At 59.5% G+C, this 21,887-nt stretch overlaps 1 protein-coding gene across 3 annotated transcripts; it reads left to right on the top strand.

The window, feature by feature from the left end:
• The first annotated feature begins 1,191 nt into the window (after positions 1 to 1,191).
• On the top strand, positions 1,192 to 16,339 carry FAM53A (family with sequence similarity 53 member A). 3 transcript variants are annotated; one of them, XM_066385156.1, is made up of 6 exons: positions 1,192 to 1,871; positions 1,979 to 2,348; positions 9,369 to 9,609; positions 11,471 to 11,528; positions 12,568 to 13,214; positions 15,624 to 16,339. In XM_066385156.1, exons 3-6 carry the CDS (start codon positions 9,532 to 9,534, stop codon positions 15,930 to 15,932), a joined length of 1,092 nt encoding a protein of 363 aa, XP_066241253.1. In that variant the 5' UTR covers positions 1,192 to 1,871; positions 1,979 to 2,348; positions 9,369 to 9,531; the 3' UTR covers positions 15,933 to 16,339. The 3 variants fall into 3 exon arrangements, with proteins under 3 accessions (XP_066241253.1, XP_066241252.1, XP_066241254.1); XM_066385155.1 differs by having other exon boundaries at positions 1,193 to 2,348; XM_066385157.1 differs by having other exon boundaries at positions 1,194 to 2,348; positions 12,571 to 13,214.
• The last annotated feature ends 5,548 nt before the right edge of the window (positions 16,340 to 21,887 follow it).

Below are 21,887 nucleotides of genomic sequence, written 5' to 3'. Positions count from 1 at the left end.
GCAGAAATTTGTTGGGATTTAGGGCTAGGCAGAGGTCTTCGACTTGACACCAAGCACAATCCATAAAAGGAGAAACTGAAACCCGGCCTTTTCAAAAGGAGAAGCTTTTGCCCTGTGAACAACTGTTAAAGAGGATGAAGAGACAAGCTGCAGAAGAGGGGAAAAAACCTTTGCCAACCACATGGGACCAAGGACGTGTACCTGAAATATATAAAGGACTCTCAAAACTCAACGGCCATAAACAAACCCTATTAGAAAATGAGCAGAGGGGCGTGAAGAGACATTCAGGGTATGGGCGAGAACTGCCATGGCTGTACCGACTTTTCCTGTCCACCAAAGAGGCGGCCTGGCCATTCCATTCGGTTAACAGCTTCACCAGTGTTGTGTAACCTTGACCACAAAGGTCTTAAAACCTCGTGTTCCCTCGTAGGAGCCCGATTGTTGAGAATGACCCTTTCCCAAGCGTCCCATGTTCTGCTGGTCGCATGTGGACTCCACTGTGAATGTGATCTTGGGCTTCCCTCCCTTGCTCCATAGTATAAGCTATTCGCTGGCCCTATAGTCTCTTGGTGTTTCTTTGTAGAAAACCGTGTTTGGTATAAGTCACGGCAGTTTCAGTTCTTCCTTTCCAGCCCTAATGACTCATCTCTGCTTCTTGTCTTACTGTGTCGGAGATGGCCTACAGCACGCTCTTTGACAGACTTGTTCAAGGTCACACGGCGTAGGACCCGGAAAGTGGGAACCTAGTGCAAGGAGGGACAAAGAGGGACTTCCCAAACGGCCTGGCTGCTGGCGAGGCCAAGTCCTTAGCGCCAGCCCGAGCTACCCGCCTGCCCCACTCAGCGCCCCTCCCGCCGCCTGAGGTCGCCCCCGCCGCCCGCCTTCGCGACCCCGGAAGAAGTCGCGTCCACGCACGCCCACATCGGCGTATTCCCCGCCCTTCCACTGGTGCGGCACCGCCCCCTGCCGCCTCAGGCTCCGCCCCAGACGTGCCCCCGTCCCCTCCAAGGGCGCTGGCCCGCCCATGCCGTCTTAGGTCCCGCCCACTCCGTAGGCGCTGGCCCCGCCTTTGCCGTCCTAGGCCACGCGCACCAGGACGCAGTCCAATCCCCGTGCGCGTTCTACCGGGGGCGGGGCGGTAGCGGCGGCCAGGCGGCCAATGAGCGCGGCCGGGGGCGGGGCCACGCGTTTTGTTTCCCCCGTGCTTGAGGCGCCTCGGCCGTTTTGGGAGGAGCGCGGCCTGCCGGGCCGGCGACTCAGTCGCTCTGACCGACCGGCCGTGGCCGCAGCCGCTCTGCTGCGCTTAGATACCGGCCCGGTTTCGGCCCGTGAGGCGGCGGCCGGGCGCGCGCCCTCCGCTCATTCGTGCACGCTCCTCGGGGCCTTGCGTGCGCGCGCCGGCGCGGGGCCGTGCGTGAACTTGGGCCGGACGGTCCGCTGCTGTCAGCGCGCAGATCCCAGCTCGCGCGTGGCCCGATGCGTTGCCAACCGCGTCGGTGCCGAGCGTTTTCGCCGCTGGACCCCGAGAGCGCGGCGGGTGGGTCGCCGAGGGTGCGGGGGCCTCGGGGCTCGAGACCGGGGGCTGGGACTCCAGCTGCGCCAGACTCCTCGGACCGGCCGCGGAAACCCCGCGCCCCGGGAGCAGCGCACGTGCGTCCCGGAACCCCGCGCCCTCCACGCACCCTCTGGGCCCGCGCCGCCACTTGTTGAACAGACTTGGGTGTCGCCTGTTGGAGCTGTCGTCATTCTGCGGGGCTCCTGTGCTTGTCCTGTGTAGCGAGAGAGAAGCAGGAAGTTTGCCGCTCAGGGAACCTCCAAGTTTGGCCCCGGACGACGTGGGGAGGCCGGACCCTCCCAGCGACCTGCGCCCGGTGATTCTGCGGGCACCGGAGAGGGGCGTTGAGCCTCTGGGACCTTTCCTGCGGGTGGCTGCATGGGTGTCTAGTGCTTTTATCTCTTTATTTTCCCTTCGTCTCAGCGCACTGGCCGATCTGAAGTGGACCCCAGGATTTGCGTTTTATCATCGCCACGGGGGGGAGGGGACTCTGCTTCCATCCTGAGCTTCCCACGACTTGGAAACACATCGAAAACCCCCTCCAGTTTTGACTCCTTTCGTGAGCGAAGTGGACGGTGATCGTTCAGCACTGAGAACTCTTTCCCGACGGGGTGAGGAGGCGTCCAGGATGTGCTTCGGCTCCACGGTGTTCGAGAAACTGAACTTGAGCAGAGAGATTCCGCTTTTCCAGACCCGTCAGCGGTCACCTCGCTCCCTGTGATCGGGTGTGACCCGGATGACAAGACAGCAGGTTCCCGGAAGGAAGTGCAGCCTCTCACTCTGATCCTAGAAGGTGGGGAAACACTTTGTCTTAGTTAACTTGGAAGTTCTTGACGATAACTCTGAAATTGCCATAGAAATTGTTTATACAGACAGTGACTTTCCTTTCATGAATTTATTTACTTCTTGGTTTTAGAGAGAGGAAGGGAAGAGGGGGGGGGGGAGAGAGAGAAGCATGGATTTGTTGTTCCACTTATTGATGCATTCGTTGGTTGATTCTTGTATGTGCCCTGACCAGGGATTGAACCTGCAGCCTTGGCATATTGGGACAACACTCCAACCAAATGAGCTAGCCGGCCAGGGCAACAGTGACGTTTTCTTTAAATTGGGTTGGTTAGTGCAGGAGTTCTAGACAGTGATTCTTTCAGATGGTTCTTCTACTTCCAGTCTTCACTGAATTTTCCTTGCTCAGGAATTACCCACCTCCGACCCATTTCCCCTCCCAAGTCCTCAGTTTGCCCTAGGCAGTGGCGGTGGCGTACCTGGCCCCCTCCCGTGGCTCAGTAAGTGATCCCCCTCTTTCCCCTTCCTGTCCACAGACTTAGAAATTGGTTCTGGGGCTCTGGTGCACTCTGTGATGCCACTTTATTTGAGGGCCACACTACAGCGTGGCCATGTGTGATGCGAACGGCAGCCATTGTATTGGTTCCGCCCTGTGCCAGGATCCTTACATTTTCTGACGTATGTTGGATTTGGGGGCCTCAGGAGGGAGAACTTGTCCTTATTGCTACTGGAAGTACGTAATGGAGAAAATGCCAGAGTTACTGTCTTTTATTTTAAGTGGGTGCATTGGGACCTTTCCCAGTTACAGAGACGTTTGCTTCTCTGCACTTATGGGCACAGGGAGCAGGCACATGAAGAGACTCATCTGCTTTTACTGGTGGGTAAAATAACCAGGGGACACTTAGGGGTTGTTTTTTGTTCCCCCTATAGGTGCATTGCAAGCATTCAAATAAAAAACTTAAAAAGAATAAGAAAAAATATATATAAACCTTTTTAGCTTTTTTTGGCAGCAATATTTTTTTTTCCATTGATTTGAGAACGAGAGAGAGGAAGGTAGAAAAAGAGAAAGGTAGCGAAAGCAGCATTCACTTGTTCCACTTAGTTGTTTCACTTAGTTGTGCATTCACTGGCTGCTTCTTATTTGCGCCCTGACCAGGTATTGAACCCCTGACCTCAGAGCACTGGGATGACACTCTGTCCACACTGAGCCTCACCTGGCCAGGGTTGCAGCAATATTTCTGGGAGAGTTGACTTGAACAATCTCTTAAGCATCTGTTATAAGTGGTCATAATTTGAACGTGTGTCAGGAACCCAGGCATTTTCATGCATGTTATTTAATTTGACTCCTTGTGGCCTCATGTAGGGGCTGGTTCTTCCTGTTTTCAATCAGGGGAACACAGGCTTAGAGAGCCCAGCCAGTGAGCAGGCCCGATGGTATCGGAACCTGCATCTTCTGTCCAGCCGGTCAGGCCCACCTCACGTCCTTCCTCTCGTCACGAGATCACGGCCGTGGTTTCACTTCTTCAGTGTGGCTGGCACAGTCTACTCGCATCTTCTGTGCAGCCGGTCGGGCCCACCTCACGTCCTTCCTCTCGTCACGAGATCACGGCCGTGGTTTCACTTCTTCAGTGTGGCTGGCACAGTCTGCTCGCAGCGGTAGAGCGGTCACATCAGTAGTCTCCATTTTAAGAAGCGACCTTCTTTGTTGACTTGCAAAGCTAACACTTCAAACATGATTTCTATGCACTTCTAAACGGAATGTCCTGCTCTGCAGACCTCGTTGTGGGTTTTAGCAGTAGCAAGATGCTGGCTGCTTAGGACAGGCAGTTCTGGTCTCTCCTGTTGAAGTCCTGAGAAAGACCTGACTCCTCGTGGGCACGGTTGGTCAGTAGGGCCAGCTTTGTGGCATCGACACAGCGCTTTGTCTTAGACTTTTCTAGGAATCACTGAACATCCAGCTGACTGTGTCCTGTCAGAGAAGGGACCGAGCCTTGGACACGAGTGGCGCCCTAGGCCTTGCCAAATGAAAACAGGTGATTTGGTGGCCTGCTGTAACTTCACCTGCGTGGCCACATTCCTTTTCTTCCCAGCCTCCCTGGGGCGCAGGAGAATTAATAGTGAGTGGCTCCAGCAGCAAGAGAGGGGCCTTCAGCTCTATTTACCTTCAGTTCACTTTTTGGTTACTATGGCAGCAAAACAAATTGTCTCCAGAATTGGTGGTTTCAAACCACATCAACCATTTATTATGGCTCATGTTTTCAGGGGTCCAGGATTTTGGAGCAGGAGCAGGTTGGCTGGCAGTCCTTGCTTGAGGGTCTTATGCAGGCTGGCCAGAGGGGGCTGGGCGGGAGCATCCCCTCTTAGGGGTTCGCACTCTGCCTGGTACCTGGGCCAGAGGACTTGACAGCAGGGGCTCCCGGCCTCTTGGGCTCTGCTTGCCCCACATGGTCTTCCAGTCTGGGGGCTCCGGGTGGGTCCCAGAAGCAAGCCAGGTGGCTGCGATGCCTGTTCCACTCCCGTCTGGGAAGCCCCTCGGCCCCTCCATGTGCAAGGGGCAGTTAACCCCCCACCGCCTTTCCATGGGAGGGATTTCAAAGACTCTGCCGTCAGGCACTAGACCCACCCCACTCACAGTCACCAGTTGATAACTGATGTCCAAGCAGGTGCTAAGTTACCGCCCAAGTGACAGTTTGGAAAACTGGGCAGAAAGGAAGCTCAGTAGACCTGCAGTCGGGCTGCTGTGCTGGCCATGCCGTCGGGCTCTGCTTGGATTTGGTGGACTTCACTGTCGTCCGCTGTGAGACCCCTGGGAACCTGGTGCTCTTGTGCCGACACGTGGACCGCACTGGCCTTCGTTCCCTGCTCCTGGGAGACACCCGTCGACCGCGTGCCCTGGGATCAGTCTGGACTTGGTGGACTTAGCAGGTGGTCCAGGGTCCAGCTTCGAACTCGGCCTCTGGTCTGTCGCCAGTGGAGGGTCCGGCTGAGGCTAGCCAGGCCCCTGCCTGGGACTGGGGAGGTGGGAGGCGGCTGCCACTTGGAGGTGCTCGTCCACCCCAGCTCCCGCCTGGCTGTCCACACGAGTTTATTTACTCTGCACGTCCTCGCTGGCCCCTCCTGCGTGTCGGAGGCCCGCTGGTGGCGACGCAGGGGTGACACAGAACCGTGTGGACGTCTGTCCTCCCTCGGTGGGAACGAAGCCGAGATGACAGGCACTGTGGAGACCCCTGCCTGAACGTGGAGACAGGAGGGACGTGAGTCAGTGCAGTGCAGGGCCGAGGAAACGGCGAGCAGACAGCCCTGCGGCGGGTCACACGGCCTCAGGTTCTCCCCAGAACTTTCAGAGATGAGGAGGGGCCTCGGTGGGGAAGCAGGTGAGCAGAAGCACACGTCGTCTGGAAGCTGACGGTGAGGGCCATCCCGGGAGTAGATGAGCAGCAACAGAAAAGGTGGCGGAGCCTGACCAGGCGGTGGTGCAGTGGATAGAGCATCGGACTGGGATGCGGAGGACCCAGGTTCGAAACCCCAAGGTCACGGGCTTGAGTGAGGGCTCATAGATGTGACCCTAGGGTTGCTAGCTTGAAGCCAAAGGCCACTGACTCAGCTGGAGCCCCCTGGACAAGGCACGTATGAGAAGCAATCAGTGAACAACCAAAGTGATGCAACTATGAGCTGATGCTTCTCATCTCTCTCCCTTCCTGTCTGTCTGTTCCTATCTGTCCCTCTCTCTGTCTCTGTCACAGAAAATAAAGAAAGAAAAAAAAAGGTAGCGGAGATCAAAGGTTGGGGCCAGGACGGTAGTACACCATCAGACCAACAGCTGCTCCAGAGACAGACCGGGAAAGGGGGACTGGGGGGACTTCAGTGACGAGGCCCCGAGGACTGGGCTCCTGGGTCGGGAGAGACAGACCGGGAAAGGGGGGCTGGAGGGACTCGGCGGTGATGAGGCCCCGAGGACTGGGCTCCCGGGTCCTTGTCCCCCGGCCCCGGGCACATTTTCCAACTCTGGGAGGGAGGAGACCCTGAAAACCCAGCTGGCATTCGGGGAGGGGGGACATCTCTGCCCACCCAGAGCGCCCTGCTCGGGAAGCTGTAGGTGAGGGTGAGCAGAGTGCCAGGGCCCAGTGTCTTCAGCTTGAACAGAGGCTGGGGACCCAGGAGCGGGAGCTGGAGGTCCCCAATGTCTGACCAGGTGAAGTGTGTTTGTCAAGTGTTATAATTGAGGGGGTTTTGTGGGGGAAATGTATATTGGGCAGAAAGTTTGCATGTGAGAAAAAGGAGGGAATTGCTAACTTTGGGGAACAGACACCCTCTGTGGCTTACTGGGAACACTACAGTGACACAGTAGTGTCGTGGTGACAACGGAGAGTTCCTCTGAGCAGTCTGGGAGGTTTGGAGGTGGAGCGGGTAGGGATGCAGTTCCTCTGAGCACTCTGGGAGGTTTGGAGGTAGAGCGGGTAGGGATGCAGTTCCTCTGAGCACTCTGGGAGGTTGGGAGGTAGAGCGGGTAGGGATGCAGTTCCTCTGAGCACTCTGGGAGGTTTGGAGGTGGAACGGGTAGGGATGCAGTTCCTCTGAGCACTCTGGGAGGTTGGGAGGTAGAGCGGGTAGGGATGCAGTTCCTCTGAGCACTCTGGGAGGTTTGGAGGTAGAGCGGGTAGGGATGCAGTTCCTCTGAGCACTCTGGGAGGTTGGGAGGTAGAGCGGGTAGGGATGCAGTTCCTCTGAGCACTCTGGGAGGTTGGGAGGTAGAGCGGGTAGGGATGCAGTTCCTCTGAGCACTCTGGGAGGTTGGGAAGTGGAGCGGGTAGGGATGCAGTTCCTCTGAGCACTCTGGGAGGTTGGGAAGTGGAGCGGGTAGGGATGCAGTTCCTCTGAGCACTCTGGGAGGTTGGGAAGTGGAGCGGGTAGGGATGCAGTTCCTCTGAGCACTCTGGGAGGTTGGGAGGTGGAGCGGGTAGGGATGCAGTTCCTCTGAGCACTCTGGGAGGTTGGGAGGTAGAGCGGGTAGGGATGCAGTTCCTCTGAGCACTCTGGGAGGTTGGGAGGTGGAGCGGGTAGGGATGCAGTTCCTCTGAGCACTCTGGGAGGTTGGGAGGTAGAGCGGGTAGGGATGCAGTTCCTCTGAGCACTCTGGGAGGTTGGGAGGTAGAGCGGGTAGGGATGCAGTTCCTCTGAGCACTCTGGGAGGTTTGGAGGTAGAGCCGGTGGGGATGCATTGGCCTCCCTCAGGCAGGCGATGGTTGTAAAGTGGACCAGTCAGTGAGCAGCTGTGTGTGTCCCGTTGATGGCGATGGGATGCCTGAGCACAGAGCTGAGGGGTGAGGTGCCCACCAGGAGGGGGCGGGGTGCTGAGCCACTGCCCGGTCCAGGTGCAGCCACAGCTCCGTCGCCTCCTAAGACCCTGTGCCTCGGCATGGAAAACGCACACGGCTTGTCATGGGCTGAGTTGTGTCCCCAGAAGAGCCCTAACTGGGGAGTGCCGTCGAGTATGACCTTGGGACGGGGTCGGTGCAGATGGAGTAAGGATGCACGCCTCTCCCTAATGGAGCTCATGACTCCATCCACGTGCTCCTGGGGTGGACACGCGTGCCAGGGTGGGGTGGTGCTGGTGCCTCTGTGTGTCCCGCCCTCCCCCCCGTGGAGAGCTGGCTCTGGGGGTGAAAGTCACTTGGAGGGTGCGAGCTGATTCCTGTCCCGAGAGCACTGTGGGTTCGGAGTGGAAGGCGGGTTCTGCGCTTTGGTTGACATGCAGCATCCCTGGGGAGGTTTCCGCTCTGCTCCTCAGACCTGTGGGTGTCTTTGCCAGCAGTCTCGTGGAGGTGAGCTCCTGGTGTCCCCGGCAGGGCCTGCTTTCCGGGTGTGTCGTCCCCAGCAACCTCATGCAGCCTGTGCTGCTCACAGCCCAGGGCCTGGGGGCCACCTCAGTGAGGCTGCTCTCTGGCTGCTCGGGAGGGTGACAGTTGTTTTGGGGTGCGGCCTGGGCCCGGGGAGGCCTCGGGAAGGGGGCGCGATGAGGCCTGGTGGTGGGAACCCAAACGTGGGAGCTGCTGGAGGTCCTGTTGCTTCCTGTGTTGTACGTTCCGGGATTGGTTGCCTTTCCTCTCTAAACGTCCCATTTCAAGGGGGTTCCTATCTTCCGTCGTGGGCGGCGCCTTCTCCCTCTGCAGGTGGGATTGACGGCACGGTTGAAGGCTCTGTCTTCTCCATCATCTGTTTTCTCCGGGTGCTGGGCCTTCCTGTCTGTGTCCCTTGGCTGGGGCACTTGTCAGCTGCTCACACGCAGAGCGGGCCACCAGGAAGGGCTGGTGACTGTTTGTGGTGACTGTATGCAGGCTCAGGCCCTCTCCTTGTCAATGTCCACAGGACAGAGTTGGGCATGACTCCTCTGCCTCTGGCTGTGGCTTGGTCTGAGCCTCACTCCTGGGCTGGAGGGCTCAGTGCCCCTCCAGACATCTTTGTCACCTCCATCTGGGCGTGGTGCAGACTCTGCACCCCCCCACACCCCCACCCAGCCTCAGTTGGGGGACAGGGCTCTCACCCAGCTGAATGGAGTGGGGGAGGGGTGTTTAACTCTGTTGGGCCATCATCAGTAGTGAGGTGGGCATTTGGGCAGCGGTCAGCAGTGAGGTAGTAGCAGTGAGGCGGGCGTTCGGGCGGCGTTCAGTGGCCAGGCTGTCTCGGGTTTCTCCGTGCTGGCTGAGACGGGGCTTCCCAGCACCTTGTAGCTTCTGTGCGATGCTCTGTCTCCTGTCCTGTCTCCTCGTCTCCTGGAGCAGAGGGGTGGCCTTCCTGGTGGCTTCATGGGAGGGGTGGGTTCTCAGGTGTGTGTGCCCTGCCGCCCTTCACTCAGCACACTGCTCTTCCTGATTGTGCAGGAGAGAGCTCGTCTGGTCATCTATGGTGGGAGGGCCTCTGTCAGCAGAGGTATCAGCAGTATCCACAGAGTTGGTGCTCAGCACAGGACAGAGACCTTGACCAGATGGTTTTGCGTGTAGTCACGATGGTGATTCTCTTTGCTAATAACCAGATGGGAAGCGGTGAAGAGCCGGAAATGGATTGCTTACCTGCGACACAGAAATGCAGCCGTGAGGGTTAGTGTAGACCCAGCAGTGGCCTGGGCCTGCTGAGCCCGATGTTCCAGAACTCCCGTGCCCGTCGGTGTGGACAGAGGACCTGGGCGGGCCCTGACCATGGTCACGCTCATCACTGAGAAGCTGCAGAACCAGCGCCTGGATGACCTCGTCCACAAGAGCTACGATGCCGGCCCGGTAAGCAGAGGCCTCGCGGGCACGGCCTGAGCCGGGCGGGGGACGTGGGCCTGGGTCTGAGGGGCAGGGGGCAGTGGGGGAGCAGTGTCCCAGGGCACACTCGGCCCCAGAGCCTGTCAGCATCGTGATGGTGGGTTTTCAGCATCATTGAAACAACAACAACTCACTTGAGTCTGTCCTGCGCATAAAAGTGTGCAGACCCTGCGCCCCCGGTGCCCGTGGCCTGGTCACGGCTGTGCGTCTGCCCTTCCAGAAGAGCCCGTGTTGGGGTGTCACAGTGTCTCCTGGCTTTGAACTTCGTGTATGTGGAGCCATGCTCGAGAGTGGTGTCCCCATGAATTTCAGGACACCGCCCTGCCCTGGATGGGGTGCAGGTCCAGAGGAGGTGGCTGAGTGCCGGACCCCTGGGGGGGTGGGGGGCTCCTGGAGGGGTGGGGGGCCCCTGGGGGTGGGGGGCCCCTGGGGGGGTGGGGGGCCCGCGCGGTCTCAGCCAGACGGGGTGCTCGGAGCTGCCCTGTCTCTGCACCCTGGCCTGGGTCTGTCTGTGGCCTGCTGCTCATGGAGGTAACAAGAGGGCGCCTGTGCAGGCTCAGGGTGTGTGGCCCCCTCACAGCAGACGGTGTGGAGGGCCCGAGGGTCAGCTGCAGGCGCGCCTTTCTGCAGAGGGGCGGCTGGCTGCGGCTCTCAGTGCAGGACAGAACGACAGGACAGAAGGGAGTGGGCCACCCTGGGGGCTGGGAGGCGGGGCCCAGGTAGGGGAAGTGGTGGTGGGAGGGGCGTGCTGAACAGGAACCAGGCGGCAGAGTTGCCAGGACGCCTGTAGCTCAAAGGGGCAGCCCCTTCAGGAGCAGGAGTGGACACCATCGTGAATGTTGTTAGGCTTTTAAGAATCTTGACTAAGAAAAAAGGGGAGGGGCTTGGTGAGAAGGGGAATGGGTAAGAAGTGCAGATTGTTGTTACAGAACTGTCGCAGGGTGTAAAGAACAGCACAGGGGCCTGACCTGTGGTGGCGCAGTGGATAAAGTGTCGACCTGGAATGCTGAGGTCGCCGGTTCGAAACCCTGGGCTTGCCTGGCCAAGGCACATATGGGAGTTGATGCTTCCTGCTCCTCCCCTCTTCTCTCTCTCTCTCTCTCTCTCTCCTTCTCTCTCTCTCTCTCTCTTTCTCCAATAAAAATGAATAAATAAAATCTAAAAAAAAAAAAAAAGCACAGGGAACACTGTGAATTATACTCTAATGACTGTGTGGGGCCAGGTGGGTATGGGACATATCGGGGAGGGTCACTCTATAAAGTATATGATTGTCTAACCACTGTTCCGTACACCTGAAACGAATACAAATATCGAATGTAAAACAGAATAAAACAATAAAAATTTTAATCATTTAAAGAACTTTAGTTATTGATTTTGAGAGACAGGAAGAAGAGAGCAGGGGGAAGAGAGAGATGAGAAGCATCAACTTATAGTTGCATCACTTTAGTTGTTCATTGACTGCCTCTCACGTGTGCCTGGATCAGCAGTATCAAGCCGAGCCAGTGACCCCTTGCTCAGGCCAGTGGCCTTGGGGTCACGTTGATGATTCCACGCTCAAGCTGGCGACTTCGGGGTTTCGAATCTGGATCCTCAGTGTTCCAGGTTGATGCTCTGTCCACTGCACCACCACTAGTTGGGCTGAAAAGTAAAATTTTTAAAAAGGAAAAAAAAGAAGTATTCTAGAGGTCAGTGCTTCTCTCTTTAGTTACGGAAAGAGACAGTGTTGGGGAAAATAGAATTTATCGCAGTGGGTAAAAACAGGACCACGTCTTGACTTAGCACTGTTTCCGAAGTCTCATATGAAACTTGTCTTTCTTGTCCCTTCCAGTATTCTGCCAAGAAACTGGACAACAGAAGTGGCCATTTGTTCCCCTTTGAGACCAGCGGTGAGTACGTAGAAGCCTGGCAGGTCCTCGGCCGTAGCAGCCGCTGGGGCCGGGCTGGGGCTGCAGGCTGTGAGCAGGGCCGAGCTCTAGGTGGGACGCTGGGGGGGGGGGGACACAGACTGGCTTCTGGAGTGAAAGCCCCCAACAGCCAGCAGCTCTGTACCTCCTGAGAGGCTGGTCAGCACAGCAGCTTCGCCCTCTGCGGGGTCTGTGGGTGGGGCCCAGGGAGGCCTGTCTCTCCAGGAAGATGTGGGTGGGGCCTGGGGCTGACTTGCCCTTACAAGATCCTGCGGCCACCAGGAAGGACAGACAGGACAGACAGGACAGCGGGCAGGCCCTGCAGCTCTGGTGTGGTTGGTTGGCACATGCTGGGCCAGCAGTTTCGGGGGACAGTTGTGCCCTGGAATGCATGGGTCTGCCGGTTGCCCCTCCCCCAGGGCATGGCCCCCACGCATGTGCCCCGGGGGCTGAGTGGGGTGGGTGGCCCAGCCACCCCTAGTGTGAGTGAGAGTGGGAGAGTGTGTGACGTGAGTGTGAGTGTGTAAACAGGTGTGCAGGAGTGTGCGTGTGAGAGGCTGGCTGGCCTGTGTGCTCCTGGGGAGCCTTGGCCGGTGTCCGTGGTCACCGTGGACTGTTAGTTGTACTACAGGCCCGGGCGGGACAGGGCCAGCTTGAGTCCTGTCCCCTCTGGTCACTGGGGCCGTGGGCTGCTCCTGTGCGGAGTGGCACTGCAGACTGCACAGGTGCTGCAGTGCTGGTGCCAGCAGGAGGTGTGGCCGGCGCCAGGCCCTGACTGCTGTGTCCTCACCTGCGAGGGGACCCTCATTGCTCGCAGCCCTCGGGCTCTGGCAGGGCCATGGCGTCGGCCCTGCTGTCCCCTGTGCCCTTGGAGGAGGGAGGGTGGTGGGGCTGGCACTGACCGTGCAGGCACCCGGAGTGGGAGCTCCACAGCCCAGCCTGCCTGGCCCTCGGTGCCCACGGGGCCCCACGGCGAGGCGGGCAGGTCGTCCCGCTCACCGGTTTCCTCCTCTCTCCTCAGCAGACAGGTGTCCCTGGAAGGCCGTGAGTGAAGGACGGCCCTTCAGAAGCCAGGCGGCCACGGGCCCTGCTCTGCCCTTCCCTTTGGGCCCCTGCAGTGTGCGTGCGGGCCTGGGCACGGCCAGCGCAGTGGACCTCAGGGAGAGCTCCGGGCCCCCCTCGGCGCCCCCCAGCAAGCGGCACTGCCGCTCCCTGTCCGAGCCGGACGAGCTGGCCCGCTGCCGGTCCCCGTGGCGCCCCGGCGGCTCCCGGGTCTGGACCGCTGTCTGCAAGAGGCGGTGCCACAGCGGGGGCAGCACCAGCCTGCTGGGCGGCGCCCCCCCTGCGGCCTGCCCCAGCTCGCCCCCGGAGCCCCGGCCGGCTTCCGCCAGCAGTGGCTTTGTGGATGGCCGCGGGGGTGGCCCGGGCCCGCCCTGGTGTCCCGTGGGGCCCTGCACGCTGTCCTCCCGCCGACGGCTGTCCCTGTCACAGGAGCGCCTGGTGGACGCGGACACCCCATCCACGCCCGTGCTGGGCTGGCGGCTGGGCCTGCTCCGCAGCCGCTCGCAGCCCTGCGTGCTCGTCGGGAGGAAGAGCCGGCGGAAGCGCCGGCGGGAGGAGGACGCACGGTGGCCGCGCCCGTCCTTGGACTTCCTGAAGATGACACGGGTGAGGCTCCTGCTGGTGTCCGGGCAGCGCCCTGCTGGCGCCTTCGCAGGGCGGTCTGGGAGAGCGTGGCCCGCCCGTGGCTGCGTTGCTGCGAGCTGGGTCCTCCCTGGCGTGCCTGCCCTGGGTGTGCTGTGTCCTCGGGGGTCTGAACCAGGCCCCCCAGCAGCACTGCGGCCACACCGCCACCCACCTCCCCCCAGGAGCTGGACCCAGAACCGGAGCCGGCATTGCCCTCTGGGTGGGCTTCCGGGAGGCTGCGCCAGCTCCACTCTGACCCGGGCTCCTCCTCGGGGTCTTGACCACGTCCTCCGCGGACGCCTCTTTGGAGTTTGGTGTGCTGGACCGCTGCCTGCCCCCCACTGTGTTCTCCCAGGCCGAGGTTCTTTTTTTTTTTTTTTGTATTTTTCTCAAGTTGGAAACGAGTAGGCAGTCAGACAGACTCCCGCATGCGCCCGACCTGGATCCACCCGGCACGCCCACCAGGGGCGACGCTCTGCCCACCAGGGGGCGATGCTCTGCCCCTCCGGGGCGTTGCTCTGCCGCGACCAGAGCCACTCTAGCGCCTGGGGCAGAGGCCAAGGAGCCATCCCCAGCGCCCGGGCCACCTTTGCTCCAATGGAGCCTTGGCCGCGGGAGGGGAAGAGAGAGACAGAGAGGAAGGAGAGGGGGAGGGGTGGAGAAGCAGATGGATAGGAATCGAACCCGGGACTTCCACACGCCAGGCTGACGCTCTACCACTGAGCCAACCGGCCAGGGCCAGGCCGAGGTTCTAAGCAGTGACAGGAAACACTCAGAACCGAGGCCTGGGCCTCTGTTTCTGGCAGGTTCTGTCACTGCAGGAGTGGAACCGGGCAGGACAGTCTCAGGGTCCCAGGACTCTCTGTGGGAGAGGAGGACAGGGACAGGGAAGGCTGCTGGGGCATGCGCTGTGGTCTTCTCATCAGAGCACAGGGGACCCCGTCCTCCATGGAGCAGTGTGGCCGCTCTTGATGTCACTGTCGTCGGTGTCTCCTGAATGTGGTTTACTGCAGATTCTTCCCAGCGGGCCCCACCCCAGACAGGAACCGCGCAGAGAAAAGGGGCGTGCTATGTTTGCTGGTGGACGGGCTGTCCCGGAGCCCCCGCAGCGTGGGAGAGCTGGGTGGTTCCCGCTGCACCGCTCGCTCCCAGGGCTGCACACCGCGGGCTTCCCCGCCGAGGGCTCCTGTCAGTGGGGCAGCGAGAGGCATTGAGCTGGGGAGACATGCAGTGTGACGAGGGGCAGCCATGGGGGCTGACGTCGGGCTTGGCTGGGAAGCGGGGTGCCCGGCTAAAGCACGAGGTGTGCATAGTGTAGATGCCCAGATGAGGGCGGGCGGGCGTGGGGAGTGGGGAGGAGTGAGAGACGGGCTGCTGTCCTGTGCGCACATGTTATCTGTGTGGGGTACGTGTGTTATCTGTATGGGGTGTGTGTTCATCTGCTCTGTGTGTGGATGGGACGGGTCAGGATCCTGGCCCAACATGTCCCCTGTTGGTTCTCGTGGTCTCTGCTCTCCCTTGAGAAGCTCCTGCCTGGAGTGGGTGACGACACCTCTGCCGGATTCCAGGCCGAGGACTGCCATGGTCTTCTGCCTTCGAGAGGCCACTGTGCACAGAGGAGACAGCGAGGCCTGGGCCCTGGGCAGGGGCAGCGGGATTGGGGAAGGATGCAGAGTTGGAAGCGATTTTGGGGTCAGATTGTTGGCTCAGCAGCAGTGGAAGGGCAGGGAGTGAGCAGCACAGGACTGAGACCAGGGCATCTGAAGTCTGCCAGTCTTTTTAAAGTGAGACAGACTCCCGCATGCTACCCGACCGAGACCCCCCTGTCTGTGACCGAGCCTGGGAGCCCCTGTCCTGAGCCAGCTGGAGAGCTTGGACTCCGAGGAGGCCCCGTGTGGCCTGTGTCTCAGGTGTTTTAAGATGAGGAAGATTTGAGATGTTCAAGAAGACAGAACCACTGGGGCGGAGGGCTGAGGAGAGAGAAAGGTGGGGGTCGGGGTAGGGTCCTGGACACGGGGGGGGCGGGACTCGGCAGGCCTTCCCTGAGTGAGGTGGCCTGTGGACACAGCTGCCCACTGGAGCCCCTGGATGTCCCTGCTGCGTTAGGATCAGATGCTCGCAGTTCTGGCGCATGGCCCGGGTGGGGCCAGGCAGGGTCTCCCTGAGAACTGGCCAGGCAGTGCTGAGGCTGCTGCAGGCCTGCCGGCTACCTGGGAAGGGCCAGGGATGTGGACACGCAGGGCTCGGGATGGCAGCCCCGAGGGCGGGGCATGTCTGAGGCCCAGGGGACCAAGGACGCTGTATGTGACGGGGACCTATCAGGGCCGGCGGGACACGCCCTCCCACAAACCTTCCCCCAAGTGCCTCAAGCACCTGCCTTTTCTGTTGCAGACGCTAAAAAATTCCAAAAGCCTCGGCTCCCTCGACTACGAAGGTGAGGATGACGATGACGCCAGGGTGACGGCCGTGTCCTCCCCGCGGGACCCGCACAGCTGCACGGGCTGCGTCACCCCCGGCCCCAGCGCCCCCGGCGTGTGCCCCAGGCCTCGTCCCTGCAGCCCCGGCCCGTGGGCCTCTCGGGAGCCCGTGGCCGGCGAGGACGGGAGCGGCGGGGACCCGAGCGACTGGGACAGTGCTGGGGAGGACGGCTGCCCTCCGGACCGCGGCGAGCTGGACCTGGAGCAGATCGAGAGGAACTGACCGCCGGTGGGGAGGGCCCAGGGGCTGTGGCCGCCGCCAGTCTGCTCGGAGCCCAGACAAACCGGGCTGTGCGTTGCTGTGAACGTGGAGCGTAGCTGACGCAGCCTCTCCTGAGGGGTGTTTGCGCCTCTGGCTTTTCCAGTTCGGAGTGAGCGTCTCGGTGTCGAGATGAGTTTCAGAGGCAGGTGTCAGGGTCTGTGCAGACACCAGGGCACCGGCCCCCGAGACTCCTGCAGTGAAGGCGCAGTCTAGCTGTGGCCACCGCCTTCCCCACCTGCTGTGGGGAGCGGGTCCAGTGCTCAGTGGCCGTGGAGGGCGCCCTGGCCCAGCTCCTCTGGCCAGGCTGAGAGGACGGTGGGCTGGACAGTACCTGGTCTGTGACTTCAATAAAAGACGTTTGCTCTGCACGTGTGACTTGGTTTTCATTCCCAGATGCCGGGTGGGACTGGGAGGCCTTGGCCTGTGGGCCCTGGTGTGCCAGGGGCTCTTCTGGTGTTCGTCCCTGATTTCACAACGTCTCAGGGATTTCTACGGAAGATGGTGAGCTAGGAGCTTTGGATGAGAGGAGGGAGCTTGTGACCCGAAAGTAAAGAAATATTCTTTGGAGAAATTTTCTTGATTTTTCTTTTTCCCTGAGAAAATTTGAGTAAGTCTCTCATAATGACAGCCACGTTCTTCACTGGTGAGGACCATCGGTCAGAGGTGGGCAAGGGCGGGAGGAGGGGGCTCTCAGACTGGCCCTACGCAGCCAAGCCGCCTGCCCATGCTGATGGGGGGACCGCAGCGAGCTGATGGCCACACAAATGTGTCTTCTGAGTCACATCAGAGTTTTCTTCCTCCTAAATCTCAGGTGTGGCGTGAGGGCCGGTGTGCGCACAGGTGCGCCCTGCACAGCGTGGGGCTGCCCGGTGGGCTCTTGGGAGGTCAGGGCCGGCAGGGGCTGAGGGACCCTCCAGCCTTTGTCCTGGAACTGCTCTCGGCCACGGGGGAGTTTAAAAAATTACTTTTGTCTGGACAGCAGTGTTTCAGGGAGAGACAAAAGGTGAGAAATAAGGCCCCAGAGAACCAGGTCAGGAAGCTGCCTTGGATTCTCAGCCGGCCGATGGGGGGCCTTGACGGGGATGGGAGCCCACGGGGCACCTGAAGTGCGAAGGAGCCTCCTGCGGCTTCTGGAAAGGGGCTTCTGGGGTCATGCTAGCACCTGAAAGTGTCACCTGCTTCCCAGAGCCACTACCTGGCCACATGTGAGGTGGAGGGAGCTGGATGAACCCCGGGAACCGGCAGGTAGGTGGGGGCTTGTAGCCTGGGGCCCCGCCCTGGAGCCGGGTGGTCGTACTTTGGGTTAATGGTGGGAGACGGGCTCTATGCAGGTACTTGGGTGGTCAGTGGTCATCACCTGGCGTCTTGCTCCGAGCTGTGGATGGGCGCAGGGTCCTCCTGCTGTGGGTCCCGCAGAGCATAGCCCACTGATGGCCTCCAGACAGCAACAGTGTGGAGATGGGACCGGGGCCTCGGAAGGCATCGTGGTGGTGGTGTCAGGCTCGCTGGAGGGCCCTCCTGAGATGGCTTGTCCAACAGCAGGGACTGTGTCACTGGGATTGGCCCGGATGGCGGGCGTGGCGCAGGGGCAGGTGAAGAAGGCGAGTGTGGCCGGAATGAGACGGTTGAGTGCTGGTGTGTCAGTAAGCAAGGTAAGTGGAAACAGACCCACGTCTTCAAGGATAGAAGGGGCACCCCCAAATCTAACCAATTCCAGACATGTGCCGCAGCAAAAACTGACAACAGAGAAGCAGAAATTCACACATCCACCATCTAGTTGGAGATTTTTGGATAATCCTCTTAGTAGTTAATGGGTCAAGTCGACCCAAAAGAACACAGTATGTGTGTGGAAGAGTCCAGCTCCCGCCGGCGGGCTCAGCCGCTGGCCGTGGAGGGGAGTGGGGGGAGTCACACTGATTCCAGGTGAAGGCATCCAGACTGGCCCCTGACAGGTCAGAACGAAGAGGCCAGTGAGCGTGAAGACGTTGCCATCATCATATGTAGGTTCTGAGCAGAACTCAGTAACAAAACAATAGCAAACAAAATCTCAGATGTGCAGGAAGTTAAAAAAAGAAAAGAAAAGCTGTGCCTGACCAGGCGGTGGCGCAGTGGATAGAGCGTCGGACTGGGATGCGGAAGGACCCAGGTTCGAGACCCTGGGATAGCCGGCTTGAGCGCGGGCTCATCTGGCTTGAGCAAAAAAAAAGCTCACTAGCATGGACCCAAGGTCACTGGCTCAAGCAGGGGGTTACTCAGTCTGCTGAAGGCCCGCGGTCATGGCACATATGAGAAAGCAATCAATGAACAACTATGGTGTCGCAACGAAAAACTGATGATTGATGCTTCTCATCTCTCTCCATTCCTGTCTGTCTGTCTCTATCTATCCCTCTATCTGACTCTCTCTCTGTCCCTATAAAAAAAAAAGCTGTTTGGGTAACTCGTGGTGCCGAAAGAGAAATAGCACATCAGGAAACACTTTGGACTGAATGACAGTGAAATCAGCACCTATTGGGACGTGTCTGTGTGCCTGATGTAGTCAAGAGGAGGAATGTAGAACCCAAAATAGTCAGAAAAGGAGGAAAAGTAGAAAGATTGATGAGCTCAGCCTCCAACCTAGGAAATTAGGCCGAGGGCAGCAGACTCTTCCTTGGGAGGGCCAGGTAGAAGTACTTGAGATTACAAAAAAAAATTTTTTTTTAATTGATATTTTAGAGAGGTGGGGGGGGAGGGGGATGAGGAGAGAGGTGAGAAGTGTCCACTTGTAATTGCAGCACTTTAGTTTTTCCTTGATGGCTTCTCATACGTGTCTTGACTGGGGGGCTCCAGCTGAGCCAGGGACCCCTTGCTCAAGCCAGCGACCTTTGGACTCAAGCCAGCGACCATGGGGTCATGTAGATGATCCCACGCTCAAGCCAGTGACCCCATACACAAGTCAGTGACCCCACGCTTAAGCCTGTGATCTCAGGGTTTCGAACCTGGGACCTCAGCATCCTGGGTCGATGCTCTATCCACTGAGCCACCACCATCTGGCAGAAATACTTAGGATTTTTAAATTAATTAATTTATTTTTTGTATTTTTCTGAAGCTGTAAACGGGGAGACAGTCAGACTCCCGCATGCGCCCGACTGGGATCCACCCGGCATGCCCACCAGGGGGCGATGCTCTGCCCATCTGGGTCGATGCTCTGTTGCAACTGGAGCCATTCTAGCACCTGAGGCAGAGGCCATGGAGCCATCCCCAGCGCCCGGGCCATCTTTGCTCTAATGGAGCCTTGGCTGTGGGAGGGGAAGAGAGAGACAGAGAGGAAGGAGAGGGGGAGGGGTAGAGAAGCAGATGGGTGCTTCTCCTGTGTGCCCTGGCCGGGAATTGAACCCGGGACTTCTGCACGCCAGGCCGACGCTCTACCACTGAGCCAGCCGGCCAGGGCCAATACTTAGGATTTTTGAGGGCCATGGGGGTTCTGTTAGAATTCTCACTTCACCCTTCAGACACAGGGAAGCCACCTGGCCGCTCTCGCTGTGCAGACAGCTGCCACTTGCTGAGTCCCAGGTGGTGGTGGGTGGTGGTGGGGAACCAGTCAAAGAAAACGGGTGTGGACCACCGACCGTCTGTCCTTGACCGACCGGCACCACCGACGAGGTCTGGAGGGCTTGACGGAGGAGAGAGAGTGAGCAGCTAGCCGCTGGGATGGGAAGCGACAAACCAGAGACGCAGCAGAGACCATGGAGAGGACGAGAGTTTCAGGGACAGCTCAGAGGAACCTCGTGGTGCCAGAGCTCCTGGAAAAGTCATCACCACAAACGGACTCAAGAAGAGAGAGAACCCAGGGATGGTCCTATAACTGTGAAGTGCAGTGAAGCGGGTGTGTGTGTGTGTGTGTGTGGTGTGTGTGTGTGTGGTGTGTGACCCCTTCCTCCAGAGGAGGCACAACCCCAGCGAATGACACAGACAAGTGCCGCAAAGTGTCAGCCAGATGGGGGCCGGGCCATCTGTCTGTCAACTGCTGGGTGGAGGTGTCTCCACCTTCCTCTCCCCATTCCCTGTCCCTCTCCAGGTGTGGAGGGGACTGTGGGGAGCAGGGACAGAGCTCAGCGGGGGCCAGGCCGGGCAGTGGCCCCTGCAGCGAGCCCCTCCCACCTGTGCCCCCACCTCTCCATCTGACCCCACACCAGGGTCCCGTTGCAGGCCAGTGGGGTCCGGCTCCTCCAGCGGCTACCCCAGCACTCGGACCTCAGCCGGCTGGAGAGAAGCCCCTGACCCCTCACTCCCTCTCTCTGACCGTTGACCTGGGCCCCACTCCTGAGCTGGGATGACCCTCCCTGTGCTGGGCTCTGCCCTGTGGCCTGTAAGATGGAAGTGAACCCACTTACCCAACCTCCAGTCACCACCTCTGTTTCTCTGCCCTATGGGGGTCACTTTTAAAGCCTCTTGATGTTAATTTTGGTTATTTACATGGCCTGAGGGAATGGCCTGGCTCACTGGGAATAGCAGTGCCTCCCTGGTCACTTAGGCCTCTGTAGGCCTGGATGCCCTGGCCTGGGTCTGCGGTGCCTGTCCCCTGTGCTGTCAGGCTGGCCCGGGCGTTGGCCCATTCTGTGTCCTTATTTTGAGGAGCCGGCTCTGGGATTTACCGACGGGCACTCCCATCTTTCTTGTTTCCAATTCATTAATTCGCCTTTATCTGCACCCCTCCTGCTGCCCGCCTATGCTTTATTGTTCCGTCTTCCTCCTTGTGTCCACGTTTACTTCATTTATTCTCCATCTCTCTGGCTCAGTAATAAAAAACACTTAAGGCTGTGAATTCTCCGCCAACTCCGGCCCCGCAGGCTCCGGCCGGACGTGAACCTCTCCCTCCGTGTGGCTGTAAAAGTCGCCTGTCACGGCCCTTCCACCTCCTCTCTGACCAAGGAAGGGGTCATTCAGGAGAGGGGCTCGGACCTCCGGGCTGCCTGGCTTCTCTTGAGATTCTCCTGGTCCTCTTCAGGGTCCTCCTGTTGGTTTAAGGGACGAGGCCTGTAGGTGTTTGACCGCCTGTCCAGTAGCGAGGTGCGTGCACGCACGTGCGTGGTGCTCACCCCTGTGTTCACCTCCCCACGCAGAACCTGGGGCTTCCACGTCCCCTGCGCCCCGAGCAGGGCCGACGTCACCCGGCGTGTAGCGTCACGTGCCCTTTTTTTTTTTTTTTTTTGTATTTTTCTGAAGCTGGAAACGGGGAGAGACAGTCAGACAGACCCGGCACGCCCACCAGGGGCAACGCTCTGCCCACCAGGGGGCGATGCTCTGCCCCTCCGGGGCGTTGCTCTGCCTCAACCAGAGCCACTGTAGCACCTGGGACAGAGGCCAAGGAGCCATCCCCAGCGCCCGGGCCATCTTTGCTCCAATGGAGCCTTGGCTGCGGGAGGGGAAGAGAGAGACAGAGAGGAAGGAGGGGGGTGGAGAAGCAAATGGGCGCTTCTCTTATGTGCCCTGGCCGGGAATCGAACCCGGGTCCCCCGCACGCCAGGCCGACGCTCTACTGCTGAGCCAACCGGCCAGGGCTTGCATGCCCTTTTACAGGAAACCTGTGGCCTCGTGTGCCGGGAGTCCTGGTGAGCAGGCCAGAGCGTGCGCTCTTCTGAGCCCACCTGCAGCTTCTACCCTGAGCCTGTGGCCTGCTTCCGTGTACTGTGGCTGTGTCTGTCACCGGCCCGTCCCTTGCGTCTCTTTTTGTGATGTGTAAGTTCCATTTCTGTTCCATAGGTGGCCCCCTAGAAATGGTAACGAGCTCCTTGTCTCGCAAAAAACCTCGAGCTCAGCCAGGTGGACCCTCCTTCTGGACAGACCACGGCCGGCCAGATAGCACTTGGGTTCCAGCCAGGTCCCTCTGGGCTTTCCTGAGTCCTGGGCGGTTTTGTTTGTTCTGCCCCGTAAGGCGTG

This window comes from Saccopteryx leptura, chromosome 5, assembly GCF_036850995.1.
Source record: "Saccopteryx leptura isolate mSacLep1 chromosome 5, mSacLep1_pri_phased_curated, whole genome shotgun sequence".
Classification (NCBI taxonomy): Eukaryota; Metazoa; Chordata; class Mammalia; order Chiroptera; family Emballonuridae; genus Saccopteryx; species Saccopteryx leptura.
Note: the sequence above shows the minus strand (reverse complement) of the source record. Positions and strands in the feature narration are given on the sequence as shown.